This window comes from Sesamum indicum, linkage group LG6 (genome assembly GCF_026168435.1).
Source record: "Sesamum indicum cultivar Baizhima isolate 11 linkage group LG6, ASM2616843v1, whole genome shotgun sequence".
NCBI lineage: Eukaryota > Viridiplantae > Streptophyta > Magnoliopsida > Lamiales > Pedaliaceae > Sesamum > Sesamum indicum.
The window spans coordinates 24,008,936-24,026,822 of record NC_142662.1 but is presented as its reverse complement, the minus strand read 5'-3'; the positions used below and the strand labels follow the sequence as shown (position 1 = coordinate 24,026,822).

General features: G+C 29.4%; 2 protein-coding genes across 4 annotated transcripts; both read left to right on the top strand.

The window, feature by feature from the left end:
* Nucleotides 1–3,283: 3,283 nt before the first annotated feature.
* On the top strand, nt 3,284–8,406 carry LOC105163618 (tau-cadinol synthase). 3 transcript variants are annotated; one of them, XR_002287209.2, is made up of 8 exons: nt 3,284–3,488; nt 3,626–3,893; nt 4,058–4,430; nt 4,511–4,729; nt 6,966–7,104; nt 7,269–7,517; nt 7,606–7,965; nt 8,253–8,406. XR_002287209.2 is itself a non-coding variant. In XM_011082032.3 (7 exons), the coding sequence occupies exons 1-7, from the start codon at nt 3,405–3,407 to the stop codon at nt 7,891–7,893; spliced, it is 1,620 nt and encodes a 539-aa protein (XP_011080334.1). In that variant the 5' UTR covers nt 3,284–3,404; the 3' UTR covers nt 7,894–8,033. The 3 variants fall into 3 exon arrangements, 1 of the variants encoding a protein (XP_011080334.1); XR_002287210.2 differs by having other exon boundaries at nt 8,153–8,389; XM_011082032.3 differs by lacking the exon at nt 8,253–8,406 and having other exon boundaries at nt 7,606–8,033.
* A 6,541-nt stretch (nt 8,407–14,947) lies between these two features.
* On the top strand, nt 14,948–17,655 carry LOC105163619 (tau-cadinol synthase). Its single transcript, XM_011082033.3, has 7 exons — nt 14,948–15,081; nt 15,201–15,468; nt 15,577–15,949; nt 16,026–16,244; nt 16,514–16,652; nt 16,815–17,063; nt 17,152–17,655. Exons 1-7 carry the CDS (start codon nt 14,998–15,000, stop codon nt 17,452–17,454), a joined length of 1,635 nt encoding a protein of 544 aa, XP_011080335.1. The 5' UTR covers nt 14,948–14,997; the 3' UTR covers nt 17,455–17,655.
* Nucleotides 17,656–17,887: the final 232 nt, after the last annotated feature.

Below are 17,887 nucleotides of genomic sequence, written 5' to 3'. Positions count from 1 at the left end.
TTTCTTTGGTGTTAATAGGTTTATATTTTATTTTAATGATTATTTATTTTATTCTACTTAATATTTCATTAAGTATTTATTTTTCTTTAAATATTTACTCTTTTGTAACTTTATAAACTAATTTCTTTTATATATTATAGTTTCACCCATCAATATCTTTTTATATTATAATGTTATTGGTCTTTCTCATATTTTATTATTTTTTATTTTTCTACAAAAAGGGACGTATTTGTTCTATTTTTAACATACTTATTTAATATTTGCTTTGTAATACAGTTAACAAAAAAAAAAAAAAAACATGCACACACGGTTGTTTGAATTTTATTTTCTTCTTTTGTGTATTTTCATTTAATTAAATATTTTGTAGACATATGTGTTAATTAAATTAAGAATAAATACAGAGGTTAACTCAATTTCTTAATTTAATTTTATTGATTAATTTTTAACTATATTCATTTATTTGTAATAGAAATTTTATAAAACAAATTTTGAACTTTGTGATATTTAATCTTTTTGGATAGTTTGTTCTACTAAATAATTAAATTATCACTATTAATACAATATATTCTGAAATATTCAAACAAATATCATTTTTTCAGTTTTTAATTTTATAAATGAAAATTCATCAAAATTAACTAGCAATATTTTGGGGGAAAAATAATTTTTTGAATTTCTGAAAATAAATTATATTATTATAAACACTTTTATTTTTGTAAATGGCCATGCTAAAGAAAATAAATAAATAAATAATAAAAGCGTCAAAGTTCAAAAAATTTATAAAAGTCTTGCTGCATACAAATAAACAGTGTGAACACTACAAAAAAATACACTTTTGGTAACGACTTTTCTGTAATCCTTATAATAAAAATGTATTTATTTTATAATAGTCATAACCGCTATTAAAACTGTTACAAATATGTGGTGTGCATGAAACCATTATAATTTATTGACAGTTACTAATTTGCTATGATTTTTGAATCGACTCATTTTTTTTAAACAATTTTTAGGTAAAATAAGAAGCCGTTACATTAACAGTGGGAAAAACCGCAGGAAAATGTACAAAAAGACGGTATTACAAAAATGATGACAATTAGAATGGATTTTTTATTAGAGGCCGTTACAAAAGCCATTACAAAATAACAGAACATAAAGAGTTCCAAAAGTCGATACAAAAGCCGCTATATGAATTACGTAATTTTTGGAACGGCCAACTAATAAGAAACCGTTACAATGGCCATTCAAAATGAAGGCGGAAAAAATGGTGGGAAATGGTATTTGTAACAGACAAACTATATATCCAGGCATCCGATTCATACCAAATTTAAATGTATATAAGTATGTGTCCATTAAGTCATATCAGACAGCATGATTTTAATTACATGGCCTGATTTACAAATACAATGATTTGAATTATTACTATGACGTTTCAGGAACGATATATCCAAATCCGTATACTCAATAAAGCTACAACTTGGTCAAATAAATTCTTTCATAAGTGTGATCATATCTGACTGTTAGATCTTAATTTTAATAATCCGATTAACCCATGCACTTCAATATTGTAAGATGACAGTTACATTAATATAATACTAACATTTATGAATATATAAATTTATTGCAAACTGTCTATATGTATCAATGTCAAATAAAAAATTTTGTTTTTAAATTTATTTTATTATATTGTTCTACTACAATGATACGTTTTCACAGCATTAAATTGTCAAAAATGACAATTTATTTTTTTAAAATAATTTCAATAAAAATAATTATTTTTTTTAATTCTCTTTGTAACGGCTTTTGTAATAGCAATGAACAAAACAACGTCGTATCCATAATTTGTAATGACTTTTACACGGCTTTCTAAATATTATAACTCTCATTGTGACGACTTTTGAAACGGCTATGGTCATTCCAAAAATTATTTATATAAGCCATACTTAGTTGATTTTTCCCTTCTCCTCTCTTCTCTCCTCCTCCCTCTCATTTAGCCCCCATCCCCCCCCCCCCCCTCCCAAGTCTGCTCTACCCCCGCCCCACCACCACCAGCACTCCTTCTCTCTCTCTCTCGCTCTCTCACCTCCGCCTCCGTCAAATTTAGGAGGTGCCCTTTTATTTTCTGTTTTTTATATTATTTTTTTAATCTTTTAATTTTCTAAAATGTATATATGTGAATTATGCTTAATTGTGTATTTTGTTAGATTGTATTTTCTGTTGTTTTAAAATTATGTTAAAGTACGTTGTTAAGTTTTTGAAATGTACTGATTATGTTTATTTTTTATTTTAAATTATGTTGATGTCTAAAAATTATGATGATGATGCTTGGACATTTTTGAAATTGATGCTTGAAAATTATGATGATGAAGCTTGGGAATTTCTGATTTTTTTTTGGAAATTTCTATAATTTAAAAAAAAATCAGAAATTTTTCATAATTTTTCAATAAACCTATAATCTTATACCATTTTAGGCGAGCATTAGCTACAAAATGCAAAATGAATAGATATTATGGACTAAAGTTGTTCTTAAAAAGTTGTGTAGGGGTAAATTGATCAAAAATAGGTCAAATGACTAAAATTAAGCAATTCTGAAAGTTATCGAACTAAAACTAAAATGGGTAAATTTAAAAGACTAAAATTAATAGCAGGCAAACTTAAAAGGCTAAACAAATAATTTTTTTTCTTATTTTTATATAGGACTAGATATATATAAAAGCTGATCTATCTATTCAAAACTACTATATTTTAACCATTAAAAATAAAAATTTTATTTTGTGTAAAAGATTCATTAATAGCACCATATATTATAAAAAAAAATTATTTAATTTAAAATATAAAAATATATATATCCGTACATGGCATGGATCCTACGCTAGTTTTTAAATATAATGTGCAGGTCATGTAACAAATTCCACTCAAATTAGGATATTTTTTGGACACAAATTATCAATTTTCATAAAATACAATTTTTATTACAAATTTGGCATGATTGAAACTGCCACCACCACTCTATTAGTGGATTAAAATTGCATTATTTCCTTAGTACAATCGACAATTAAACAATAGTTGTATTAATGGTTGACACAAATCAAACAAATAGATATGTCTGATGGGATATTTCTGAATGGCAGCCAAATTATTTGGTGGTGTTTGAAATAGTCCACAATTTTTGGTTATACGTCTGAAATAATAATTGGCCGAAAAGGAAACATGCGTGCAGAAGACGAATTCATTCCAAAATCTGAACCTTCTATCTAATTAACAAACGTCCTCTATCTAATTAACAAAGCTACTCTTACATAGCTACAAATATGTGAAGTATTAATTGATAAATTCACAAAATTATTATCAACAAAAAAAGATAAGATTATAGAGAGAGAGAGAGTTCTTGTTGTCAGCATACAATTACAATGGATGTCCGCCAGACCATTTCGAGTTCCGCCCCTACCATGTGGGATAATACCTTCACTTCATCCTCTGTGGACGTGAATCAGGTTTATGAGTACACATATATAACTTTTTCATGACATATTTTCTGTTTAATTCAACGTTCGGATTATACATTGACATTAGTTAATTTTGATGAAAATATGTATGTATGGGTGACTTATGATGATTGTGTTGATCATAGCTACAAGAAAAGTATGCCCAAGACATTGAAGAACTAACGGAAGAAGCAAGAAGCATGCTGATAGCTAAAGGAAGTACAGCTGCTGAGACACTAATATTGATCGACACGCTTGAGCGTTTGGGAGTGGCGTATCACTTTGAGCAAGAGATTGAAGATCAACTTCAAGAAATCTTCCAATTTCACTCTAAGAATGAAAATCACTATGACTTATTCACTACTGCACTTCAATTTCGTCTGCTCAGGCAACATCGCTATTTCGTTTCTAGCAGTATGTTTCATTTTCATTTATTTTATTATGTTTTTTTCGCACAATCACCATCCATGTAATGGAATCATAGACGAGTGCGCCCATTTGACGTTTTATACACATACGGTATAACTTTATATATTGCTTGTGTCACAATCATATTACATACGTAACTGAATAAACAGGTGTTTTCGATAAATTTAAGAATGAAGACAATGAATTCAAAGAAACCCTCAAAAGTGATGTTAAGGGCCTGCTAAGTTTGTATGAAGCTGCCCAGCTGAGGATTCATGGGGAAACAATCTTGGAAGAGGCTGTGGCCTTTACAACCCATCATCTGAAGCTTATGTTGCAACAATTAGAATGTCCACTTCAAGATCAGGTGAAGAGAGCTCTGCAGCACTCACTCCATAGAGGTGTTCCGAGAATCCAAACCCGCCACTTCATTTCCTTCTACGAAACAGATGACTCAAACAACCAACTGCTTCTAAAACTAGCCAGACTTGATTTCAATTATTTGCAGAATTTGTACAAGAAAGAGTTCCATGACCTCACCAGGTAATTCATAACTCCTGTTTTTTGAATATTATTGAGATTTAACTAACACTACTCTCTCTCTCTCTCTCTCTCATTTGCAGGTGGTGGAACGAATTTGACTTGAAATCGAAACTTCCATACGCAAGAGACAGATTGGTGGAGGCCTATTTTTGGGGCATAGCACTCCATTTTAAACCTCAAGATTCTTATGCTCGAGTGGATATTGCTAAAAGCGTACAAATGCTTACAACAATAAATGATACATACGATAGTTATGCTACACTTGAAGATGCTCACCTCTTTACTGAAATCCTAGAAAGGTATATATATAAATATGAAAAGATTATACTTTTTAGTCTTTACAAGTTCTCAAATTAAAAAATTTGTATTTTAATAAATAGTAATTTATCACAAGTTATTTATTAAAATAATTTATCACAAGTTGCAATATGTATCAAAATAATATGCAATATGTATTTATTAAACGTATTGAATAAACAAGTGTTTTCGATAAATAATACGTAACTGAATAAACAGGTGTTTACATACGTAACTTTTATTTTTTTAATGAAAAACATGCACCAAATCGTTAGTATTAACGACTTAGGTACATATCTTTATGGGCCCTAGTCATTAGTGCTACTAACGACTTGGGACCCTATATTTTTTTTAATTTATTAATTTATATTTATGTTATATTTAATAATAATATATAAAATTAATTATTAGTTATTATTTTTAATTTTATAATATTTTATATTTTTATAATAAAAAATATATTAATTTTTACATAATTTTTAACAACTAAAAAAATTAAAAATTATACAAATAACAAAAAAAGTATTGAAGTATTGGCTTCATTATTTTGAATCGATGTCTATGGTCTTGCCGTTGCATATTATTTTGATGCAATAGAGCATGGTTTGTTGTAATTGGTTATGAATTTAATTTCTTGCCCGTGCATGCTTGGGGTCAGTCCATCTTATTAGCAATTATGATAGTTTGCTATTGACTTGGACGAGGAGAAGTGTGTAGAGTAGTATCATGGACTAATTGAAATATCCCAAAATTTTAATTGGTCCACCATACTACTTTACACATATTTATAATTATATTTATGTATTACTTACTAATTAATTATGATTTTTAACTATATTATATTATGAAACTTTTATGTAATATTTTTATAATAATAAAAAATATTAATAAAAGTATGTTAATTGTTTCATTGATTTTTACCAACTAATAAAATTAAAAATTATATATAAATAAACATATATATATAAGAACTAAAATATTATAAAATTAAAATTAATTACAGATTTTAATAATGTTTGTTAGTCTCACAAGTTCATCGTTACCGTTGTCGTCGAGGTCTTCTTCTATTTTGGTCACTGGTTCTGTTGGTCCATTGTTTTCTTAATCATCATAATCAAATCATTCTATTGTGGCAAAGGACTTTAAGGAGCCATATCTTGTGCTACTACTCTTTGATGTGTGACAATTTAATAAACATTTTGAGATATGGCCCTAACGTGGTCCAGAGTTTGATTTATCCTTTGATTTTGTTTAATTTATTATCACAGCTTATTTGGATGTTTTCCATTTGGTTAGCCAAGTAAACTAAAAAAATAGTATAAATATGTAAATTTTAAAAAGAAGGAAAAACATATTTAGATAAAGTATGTTTACTAGATAATTAATGTACCACAATTATTAACAAAAAAAAGTTACAATAACCAATAATTAACAAGATATATTAGAAAAAATAGGAGTGTCAAGTCGTTAGTAGCACTGACGACATGGCACAAAAATATGTGCCCAAGTTGTTAGTGCTACTAGGGCATTAAAGGAAAAAAAAAAAAAAATGGGAAGCTTAATTTGCAACTATACCCCATTTTGGGGTATAATTGCAATATTTTTTTATATTATTTTAATAAAATGGCCGATTATCGCATCTTAAATATTTTGTATTTTATTATCTCATAATTAAATAAAATTAAGGTACACTTTCTTTTAGTAACTTAATTACATTTTTATCTATATTATACTAATCTTTAATTTAAAGCAAAAAATTTAAAAATAATACTTTCAAATTTTTAAATCTTTTGGTTATCTAAATAATATTACAGCTTTCAATAATAGAAATATTAAATTTTAAAGAAGTCATATGTTAAGAAGATTGATTATTAAATATTTATAATTTTCAATTCAGAAATTACCTCAACGCATAAAACCCTCTACGTTAATTGAGGGGTTTTTGTTGCCATTTTTTCTTTTTAAAGTTATGGGGATATTTTTTTGTATCTTCTTATTTTTTGCACTTTTTAAATAGCACAAGGGAGTAAATTAAATTTAACCTAAATTTTAATATATTTTGGGAGGTTTTAATATAATTACTCCTATCTATATGAATATGTTTGTCACTATAAAAAATATAGTATTTAATAACTGTCATGATTAATAATAAATTAGTTATAGCAAATAGTTATTGGCTGTAATTTTTGCAAAGATGACTAAAACATTTATCTTGATTAACCTTATTCTGAATCTTAGGTGGGATGTCAATGAAATAAATCGACTACCAAATTACATGAAAATTGTCTACAAGTTTCTTCTAAGTATATATGACGACTACGAAGTTGAAGCATCCAAGCAAGCAAAATCATATGCAGTTTGTTATGCCAAAGAAACAGTAAGACCCAAACTCTGATCTACTCTCAGTACCTCTCACTCGTTATATTGTCTTATCCTTGTTTTTATTGATAATTTTACATTTGAACTTATATCTGGTCCGTTGTTTCTCATTAATATCCACTAACTTCTTTGATGTAATTAAATTTCCTTTACAATGTGAAGATGAAACAACTTTGTAAGGCTTACGACAAGGTGCTGAAGTGGGCTATGGGACAAGTACAGATACCTACATTTGAAGAGTACGTTGCTAACATGATGGTCACAAGTTGCGTCTATGTGCTTCTCTCTCCCACCATTTCGGCCGCGAAATCTGCCCCGAAAGAGACCATCGACTGGCTAATGGGTGAACCTAAGATTGTTGCAGCTGCTGCTAAGATTGGCCGATATTTGAACGACTTGGGAAGTTATGAAGTAAGAACTGAAGAACTACTGATCATCCAATTTGTATATTAACAGTTTGTATATATGCACTTTGTAATTTAACATCTTGGTACACAAGCGTGAAAGCAAGGGAGGAAATTTGCCAGTAGCAGTCCGTTGCTATATGAAACAATATGGCGTATCAAAAGAAGAGGCTCTGGATAAGTTTGTGGAACAAGTTGAAGATGCGTGGAAAGATTTGAATACAGAATGGATAACTCAAACTTCCATACTAGGCAGGGATATTGTGGCTGAGCAGCTTCTGACCTATGCTCGTGCAGCAGAAATAACTTATGAGAATTGCGAAGATGGGATTACAAATCCTGAAAAGTATACGGCTCTCTTTGTGGATCCCATACTCATCTAATAATGTTATGTTGCTTATTGCAACCTCTGTCAATTGCATCAAATAAGTACCTACCCAGCCACCAGCCAGCTGGTACTACAACTACTTTGTTTTCTTCTGTTTCATGGATTTGAATAATAATGGATTTGCATGTTCCCAAATATCACTGTTTAATACTGCTAATTAATACATATGTATGTATATCGAAAAGTATTATTTTAGTCCGCTAAGTATGCCTAATTTTTATTTTAGTATGATAACTATGTTCATTTTTGTTTAGGTCCAATAACTTACGAAATTGCTTACTTTTAGTCCTCTGGTATATTTTCGGACAATTATACCCCTATGAGTGCATATGGACTAAAACTGTCTTTCAAAAGTTGCATAGGGAAGCTCACAGCTACAAAGGCCGGTGGCCCAACCACAAGTTGCTCAAACCCACCGAAGGACGACAACCACTAAGGCTAACTCACGCCACCAAGGCACACATAAGGCTAGCAACGAGTCAAGCTCGATTCTGTAATTTCAAGCTCGATCAGAGCTCGATCTCGACTCCTATATGTTGAGCTCGAGCTCAATCTGATTTATTAATTTTTTTTTTGTTTTTTGGTTTTTTGTTTAATATTCTTATTATTATTATTGTTATTGTTATTATTATTATTATTATTGTTATTATTATCATTATAAATTATGGGAATCATCAATTTTTACATAAATTTATAAGTAATAAAATAGATTGGATAATGCATACTAAATTATTATTATTATTATTGTTATGTTATTAGATTAAATAATGGGAATCACCAATTTTTTACATGAATTTATAAGTAATAAAATAGATTGTATAATGTATACTATATTATAAATATATCAAAATATAGTATGAAACTCTAATTTATTGTTATAAATATAAACTATTGATTTGTTTAGTAGTAATATAATTAGTAAAATGTACAAATAAAAAAAATCATTCTGAACAGTTTAAAGTTATAGAAAAGCATCAATTATCTGAATTAATGCAATTGAAATACATAAAAATATTTTATAGTTGAGATTAATATATGTTCACAATTTGCAGTAAATTTATATATTTATAAATGTTTATTAGAATTACATTGATGTAACTATCATCTTACATTGTTGAACAACATGGGTTAATCGAACTACCAAAATTCAGATCAGACCGTCAGATAAGATCATACTCACAGAAAAATACACTTGATAAAGTTTTAGACTTATTGGCTATACGGATGTCAAGATATCGTACTCGAAATATAAGATTAATCATTCAAGTCGGTGTATCGTAGAATCAGGCCATGTGATTTTAAATCAAACCCCCCGATATATCTAATGGACACAGTCTTATATATATTTAGATTTGGTGTGAATGGAGAGCCCAAATTTTTTGATATCATAATTATTGATTAAATTTTTTGATCTCATTATACATATAATAAAATAATAATTAAAATAATATTCCTGGAAGTCGAGTATCAGTAACAGCTGCTCCCGTATCCCTTGTGTAGATCGAGAGATGATAAGATGGCTCTTATGCACATTAAGCCGGAGGTCTGACCAAGAGGCGAATAGGTCCAACCCCTGCTTAAAGACCCCTATAGAGTCTATATCAGCTTTGCAGACCAGCAATGATCATCTGCGAATTCAAGCTGAAATAATCGAGAAGGCTCACATTCCAATAAAAAGAAAAATACATGTCCTGATCAATCATCTGCAGCAGAATCAAATGCAGAACCTCCATTACTAGAATGAACAGATATGGCGATAAAGGGTCCCCCTATCGTAACCCTCTCGATCCCGTAAAGAAACCATGAGGTTTTTCATTCAGCCCAATGGAAAACGAGGATGCCGTGACACACTCATCTATCCACTTAATGAACGTAGTCAGGAATCCAAACAGTTGTAACACTGCAAGTAGAAAATCTCATTCTACCGCATAAGCTTTGTGGATATCCACTTTCAATGCACATCTAGGAGGTAGGCGCTCCTGATTGTAGCCTGTAAATAGTTCCTGTGCTAACAGTATATTGTATCCAATACTATGAACAGGAATAAAGGCAGCCTGACAAGGACTTATCAACTTATCTAACACCATACTCAACTTTGGCACAATAAGTTTGGCAATAATCTTATATAATACATTACAACACGAAATAGGGCGAAAACCTGTGACCAGCATAAGGCATGTACCTTAGGGATAAGTGCAAGAAGTGTGGTGTTGATTTGCTTCAATAGTTTTCCGGTGGTAAAGAACTCCAAAATTCCCTTCGTAACCTCTGGACCCACTATTGGATAGGCAGCTTTATAAAAACCCGATGATAACCCATCAAGTCTAGGTGCTTTATCTTCAACAATGTCAAACACTGTCTGTTTGACATCAACTGCAGTGATGGGTATAAGTGATGGGTGTAAGGAATATTTACTCTTTTGTATCTTTGTACAGTAATTTTTTTCTATATATTTTAGTTTTCATCCATCAATATTTTCTTATAGTTTAATTTATTGATCTTCTTCATATTTAATTATTTTTTATTTTTCTACAAAAAGGAATAAATTTATTTAATTCTTTAACATGTTTTTTTAATATTAACAGGTACATATCCCATTTATTATTTATTTGTATGATTATAATAATTAATCTGCCTTTATATTTTATTTTAAAAGTTTTTCCCGTCTGTATCTTACACCATTTTATACGTGTATGTATATATATATATATATATATATATTATAGTTTCATCATTTAAATTATGAATTTATAATTTAATTTTATTGTTCGAATTTTATTTTCCTACAAGAAGGAATACATTTATTTAGCCTGAATATGTACACATTTCATTTAATATTTATTTGTATGATTATATATAATTTGAAAATGAGTTTTATTTCTATTTAAATATGTATCCTTTTGTATCTTTTTATACACTATTTTTTCTATATATTATAGTTTTATCCATTAAATTTTTATTATATAGTTTAATATTTAGATTTTTTTTTTGTGTACTAATGATGTTTTATAAGATGAAAAGAATGACGACATTTTAGCTTTTATCTAAAGAATGACGAAATCTATATATGACCAATAAATGCTTTGTAATACATTCACATGCGGTTGTATGAATTTATTTTCTTCTTTTGTGTATTTTAATTTAATTGAATATTTTGTAGAAATGTGTTCAATTGAGAATTAATATAGAGGTTAATTCAATTTCTTAATTTAATTTTATTGATTACTTTTTTAACTGTATTTTATTTATTTGTGGCAGAATTTTGATAAAACAAATTCTGGAGAAAAATATTTTTTTGAATTTTTGAAAAACAAATTATATTATTATAAACACTTTTACTTTTTTTAAATGTGCATGCTAGAAATAAATAAATAAATACATAAACAAAAGTGTTAAAGTTCAAGAAAATTGCAAAAAAAATTTGCTATTTTAAAAATTAATAAATATTTAATGAACAACATTTTAGCTTTTATTAATAAATTTTGCTTTAACGTCTTTAATGAACAACCTTTGAGATAAATTACATTTTTGGTCCCATAAGTGGACCTATTTTCAATTTTAGTCCCACGCTCAGGTCAATTCGCACATTTAGTCCCATATGTGGATTTTTTTTCAATTTCAGAACCAAATGGGGGTTTCAATTTAGTCCCACACTCAGACCATACGTGTTGATATGTCTCAACAGTGATCTGAGTTCATACAACAATGATCTGAGTCGCACTGATTGACTGATTACTAACTTATTGCAGGTTAAATAATTTTTTTTAGAGTAAACTACCCTTATAACAGTGAAAATATACCTCCTCACATGCATTAATGCATGAAGACGTATGAGGGTAATTGATAAGATGGTACAGTATTGGGTCCGACCTCAGAAAAAGTCATAAAAGCTACATTATCTAAAGATTAATGAGATTTCACGGTCCCAACTATCTATGATATATACATAAATGCACAAGTGAAAAGTTGTATACCCAAAAGTGTAATTTCATATGGCCGGTACATACATTTAAAATAATAACGTACAATTAGATATAAGGTAAATTACAATAGTCTTTTTTGAAGTTTGCAATATTGTAATACTTCCTTATTAATTGAAAAATTACAAACACCTTCTATAATTAACGATCATCTAATAAATATGCTCTCGTGACAGTCCATTGTAGAGGGTATTTGTTAAACGTTTATTAATTTAAAAAATATTTATAATTTTTCAAACATAATTTATCACACATGTATCATATGCGTGGAATCTTTGAGCAGAAATTAGTAATCAGAATTTAAGTGTCGGTACTGCGCCAGAATTGAAAGTCTTGTAATGCTACTTGAATTCTATCCATATACCTAAAACAATTAGGTGGGACTTGAGTCTGACCCATTAAATTTCAGCCTCAAAAAATTAGGTCGTGATAAGTATTAAAAATATAATTAGATGATATACCAAATAAAATATAAAAAGTTTAAAATATTAAATTTGTGAAAGTGCATGTGTAAATTTGATTGTTGTTAAATTGTCAAATTATTTGAAAATTTTAATATCAACTTTAATTATACAATTTTAAAAATTAAAAATAATAAAGTTGAATTAAAATTATTATAATAAAGGTAAAGTAGTCAAAATAAAGTTGAATTTATTTACAAAAAAGTTAAAACAACTAGAAGCACCCCCAAAGTGCTTATAGCTTTTAGCCTAAAAGTTCTTTTCTTAGCGGTTTCACAAACAGAAGTTCTCATTCCAAATACTTTAAAAGACAAAATGCATAAAATCCTTTTGTTTTAAAAAGTCGACTAAAAACCCCTTTATATTTTAAAAATAGGCTAAAAATCCTCATGTGTTTATTAAACGTAGCTCAATCGCCCCCTCTCCATTAAACTTAATTAACGATGTTAATTTTTTTAGAAAATAACTGTTATACCCTTACGTAATATATATTGTTTCTTATTTTAATGATCTTTGAATCTTTTTTTATCAAGCATTGATTGTTAAATCTAATCAACTAATCTCAACTGTTAGATTCTAAAAAAATGAAAGGTCTAGATTCAACAAATTGTTTAACTTATATAATATATAAATAATTTAAAATTAAAAAAAATTATTATTATATATATATAATAAAAACTAACTACCCATGCCCACCATCATCTCTGTCGCGTTAGAATCGACGTTGAATTCCTCAAATCGTCGGATCTCCATAAATAGTTTACTAAAATAGGTGAGGCCGGTCTCGTTAGGATCGTCTTGAATACACAAGTCTGATGGTGGTGGTCCGCGATCGACATTTGATCGGACGGCGACGAATCGACGGCAAATATGTTCGGCGGTCGTGGCTTAAGCTTAGTTTCTCTGGTTGACGAAAACTCAAATTGAATGTATAAAAATATTCCTATTGAAGAGAAGATTCAAATGGTACCATTGCAGGCCGAAAACTCGTCTGGACGGCACCGAAAACTTAGAGACAAGTTTTTTCTTTTTCTTTTAATTTTTTTAATTAATTTTAATTATATTAATTGAAACATATTTTAGTTAATTATGAATATTTTAAATAATTATAATAATTAAATATTTTACCTAATTAAGAATAATTATAATAATAATTATTGTAGTTAAATATATATTTTAATTAAAAATAATTTTAGATTTAACAATTCATAATTATAAAATTATTTGAATTCAAATATAATTTCATTTAATATTTAATATTAAATAAATTAAATATAACTTAATATTTTAATTTTAATTATAAAAAAATACAAAAATAAAAAAGGGCATTTTAGTAAAAAAATACCTAACAAAAAGGTCAAAACAGTTAAAAAAAAATACACTTACATGCACAAAGAGTGCGTGTAATTCACCTTCCGTTAATTACTAACGGAATTGGCGTTTGTTGTTGAGTTTTATAAAACACAGGGGGTATTTTAGCTTATTTTTAAAATAGAAAAGAATTTTTAGCAGACTTTTTAAAATACAAGGGGATCTTATGCATTTTATCCTACTCTAAAAATGCTTTTTAGAAACCAATAGCTGAAAAATACATTTTTAAAACTCTCGCAAACACTCCTTTAATAAATTACACGATTGGGATACTTTCGACACATAAATGAAGATTTAATCATTAGTATTATATTTTAACTTTGGCATAATATTTTTATATCTGGTTGCCTTTGTGTTTGTGTTCGCGATTAACTAATTTATACTTCTTATGTATTTTTTATGTTTTAAGCTATCACGTACAGTAGTCAAATTAATTTATCAAAAATTTAATTTGAAGTTATCGTTAAAAGCCGAGCAATTTTGTCAAAGTAGCAAAATGAAAAAAAATATGTCAACAAACTATGTAAAGATTTAAAAAAAAATTGATGTCAAATAATTCTAGTCGATTAATTTATTAAAAGTTTATTAATTAAATAATTATAACTTAACGGATAAATTTCCAAATTTGAAGCATTAAATTTACTCATATTGATATTCATATCTAATAGTATTTTAGGGTTTATGCCTTATCGTCTATTTCCAAAATTGATGTGATATTAGCTACCATGAGCGTTTTGAGGTGTGTAAATGAGTGAATTATTCTAATAATAATCCACCAAGGTGAGGAAAGCATGTTCGTGGTGTACACAAGATTTATAGCAACATTCGACGTGTAGTAGATCTTGAAAATATATTCGTGGGGGTGATCTCGAATCAACGAGAAAGACGATGTGTTCGTGATTTATAAAAGGAAAGGGCTTGTAGACGAGTCTGATCCATATGCGTGGATTGACATGCTTCACCTACTTAAGGTTAATTCGACCCACAATTGCATACTTATATGATTAACATTTATGTGCACATAATCATTTAATTATATGCAAGACGTATTTGTGAGATAATATTTGAATTATCGATTATTATTTTCTAACAGTGGTGTTAGTCATTATTTGTCTCACTAGAATTGCCTGATTTTTTATGCTAAAACGAGAAATAAAAACGTGATAAACAAACAGGGTAACGTTATAAATAAGTGAAGTGTTTATTCATATATTCACAAAATTATCATCAACAAAAGAGATAAGATTACATAGAGAGAGCTCTTATTGTCAGCAGTCTACAATTAGAATGGATGTCCGCCCGACCATTGGGAGTTCCGCCCCAACCATGTGGGCAGATACCTTCACTTCACTCTCTGCGGACATGAATAAGGTTTATGCGTATATAACTTTTCCATGACATCTTTTTTGTTCAATTCAATGTTTTAACACATACCACGTGTTGACATTAGATAATTTTGATTAAAAACATACAAATATATATATATATAGGTACAAGAAAAGTATGCCCAAGACATTGAAGCACCAAAGGAAGAAGCAAGGAGCATGCTGACTGCTAAAGGAAGTAGAACTGCTGATAGACTAATATTGATCGACACGCTTGAGCGTTTGGGAGTGGCATATCACTTTGAGCAAGAGATTGAAGATCAACTTCAAGAAATCTTCCAATTTCACCCTAAGGATGAAAATCACTATGACTTATTCACTACTGCACTTCAATTTCGTCTACTCAGGCAACATCGTCATTTTGTCTCATGCAGTATGTTTTTTATTTATCTTATCATACTTTTTCTCCACGATTAATTATTATCATATGTAACACTATGGGTCAATTTAAACATTTTACAAACATATGTAATTGAAATAGGTGTTTTTGACAAATTTAAGAGTGAAGACAATAAATTCAAAGAAACCCTAAAAAATGATGGTAAGGGTCTGCTAAGCTTGTACGAAGCCGCCCAGCTGAGGATTCATGGGGAAGCAATCTTGGAAGAGGCTGTGGCCTTTACAACCCATCATCTGAAGCGTATGTTGCAACAATTAGAGTGTCCACTTCAAGACCAGGTGAAGAGAGCTCTGCAGCACTCACTCCACAGAGGTGTTCCGAGAATCGAAACCCGCCACTTCATTTCCTTCTACGAAAGAGATGACTCAAAGAATCAACTGCTTCTAAAACTAGCCAAACTGGATTTCAATTATTTGCAGAATGTGTACAAGAAAGAGCTCCATGACCTCACCAGGTGACTCATAACTCCTGTTTTGAATATTATTGAGATTAAACTAAAACTACAATCTCTCTCTCTCTCTCATTTGCAGGTGGTGGAACGAATTTGACTTGAAATCGAAACTTCCATACGCAAGAGACAGATTGGTGGAGGCCTATTTTTGGGGCATAGCACTCCATTTTAAACCTCAAGATTCTTATGCTCGAGTGGCTATTGCTAAAAGCACACAAATGATTACAACAGCAAACGATACATACGATAGTTATGCCACACTTGAAAATGCTCACCTTTTTACTGAAATCTTAGAAAGGTATATGTATAATTTTGATAAGATTATACATTTTAATCTTCACAAGTTCTCAAATTAAAAAATTTGCACTTTAAAAAATAGTAATTTATCACGAGTTATTTATTAAAATAATATTAAAAATATAATTTGCAACTTTTGGGGTATAATTGGAAAACTAAGTGGAGACGTTTTTTTCTATTTATTTTTATGACAAATGTGGGCCAACTTATTGGCTGTCATTTTTTCATGGCTAAAACATTTGTCTTAATTAACCTTACTCTTAATCTTAGGTGGGATGTCAATGAAATCTATCAACTACCAGATTACATGAAAATTGTCTACAAGTTTATTCTGAGTATATATGAGGACTACGAAATCGAAGCATCCAAGCAAGGAAAATCATATGCAGTTTGTTATGCCAAAGAATCAGTAAGACCCAAACTCTGATCTACTCTCAGTACCACTCCTCGTTATATTGTTTTATCCTGATTTTTATTTTTAATTTTACATTTGAACTTATATCTGGTCCGAAGTTTCTCATCAATATCCATTAACTTCTTTGATGTAATAATTTTCCTTTACAATGTGAAGGTGAAACAACTTTGTAAGGCTTACGACAAGATGCTGAAGTGGGCTATGGGACAAGTACCGATGCCTACATTTGAAGAGTACGTTGCTAACATGATGGTCACAAGTTGCGTCTATGTGCTTCTCACTTCCAACATTCTGGCTGCGAAATCTGCCCCGAAAGAGACCATCGATTGGCTAATGAGTGAACCTAAGATTGTTGCAGCTGCTGCTAAGATTGGCCGATATTTGAACGACTTGGGAAGTTATGAAGTAAGAACTGAAGAAGTACTGATCATCGAATTTGTATACTAACATTTTGTAGATATGCACTTTCTAATTTAACATCTTTGTACACAAGCGTGAAAGCAAGGGAGGAAATTTGCCAGTAGCAGTCCGTTGCTATATGAAACAATATGGCGTATCAAAAGAAGAGGCTCTGGATAAGTTTGTGGAACAAGTTGAAGATGCGTGGAAAGATTTGAATACAGAATGGATAACTCAAACTTCCGTACTAGGCAGGGATATTGTGGCTGAGCAGCTTCTGAACTATGCTCGTGCAGCAGAAATGACTTATGAAAATTGCGAAGATGGGATTACAAATCCTGAAAAGTATATGGCTCCTCAGCTTGTTGCTCTCTTTGTGGATCCCATACACATTTGATTATTTAATGTTACTTCTGTCAGTTGCATCAAATAAGTACCTACCCAGCCAGCCAGTTGCATCAAATAAGTACCTACCCAGCCAGCCAGTTGCTACTATTACTTTGGTTTCTTGGGTTTCATGGATTTGCATGTTCCCAAATATCACTGTTTAATACTTACAATTTATAAATAAATAAATAAACAAAAGTGTTAAGTTCAAGAAAATTGTAAAAGTTTTTTGCTATTTTAAAAATTAATAAATACGAGAATTTAATTTTAATGAACAACCTTGCAAGTTGTTATAAGCTTATAACACATCACTATGACTTTTTTGTTTTTTTTTGGTTAAAATTTAGCAGTTATTGATTATTCATACATTTCAATATATTTTGTATTTTAGATTTTTTCATACTTTGTCTTTTTGTATTATATTTGTTTATTTTTTCGTGTGT

Bases quoted from the DNA above. Each gene is read 5' to 3' on its own strand.
- LOC105163619 (XM_011082033.3), top strand. From the start codon at position 14,998: ATGGATGTCCGCCCGACCATTGGGAGTTCCGCCCCAACCATGTGGGCA. The intron at 15,950-16,025 runs GTGACTCATAAC...TCTCATTTGCAG, and splicing joins GAGCTCCATGACCTCACCAG to GTGGTGGAACGAATTTGACT. The intron at 16,653-16,814 runs GTAAGACCCAAA...TACAATGTGAAG, and splicing joins TTTGTTATGCCAAAGAATCA to GTGAAACAACTTTGTAAGGC.
- LOC105163618 (XM_011082032.3), top strand. From the start codon at position 3,405: ATGGATGTCCGCCAGACCATTTCGAGTTCCGCCCCTACCATGTGGGAT. The intron at 4,431-4,510 runs GTAATTCATAAC...TCTCATTTGCAG, and splicing joins GAGTTCCATGACCTCACCAG to GTGGTGGAACGAATTTGACT. The intron at 7,518-7,605 runs GTAAGAACTGAA...TTGGTACACAAG, and splicing joins ACGACTTGGGAAGTTATGAA to CGTGAAAGCAAGGGAGGAAA.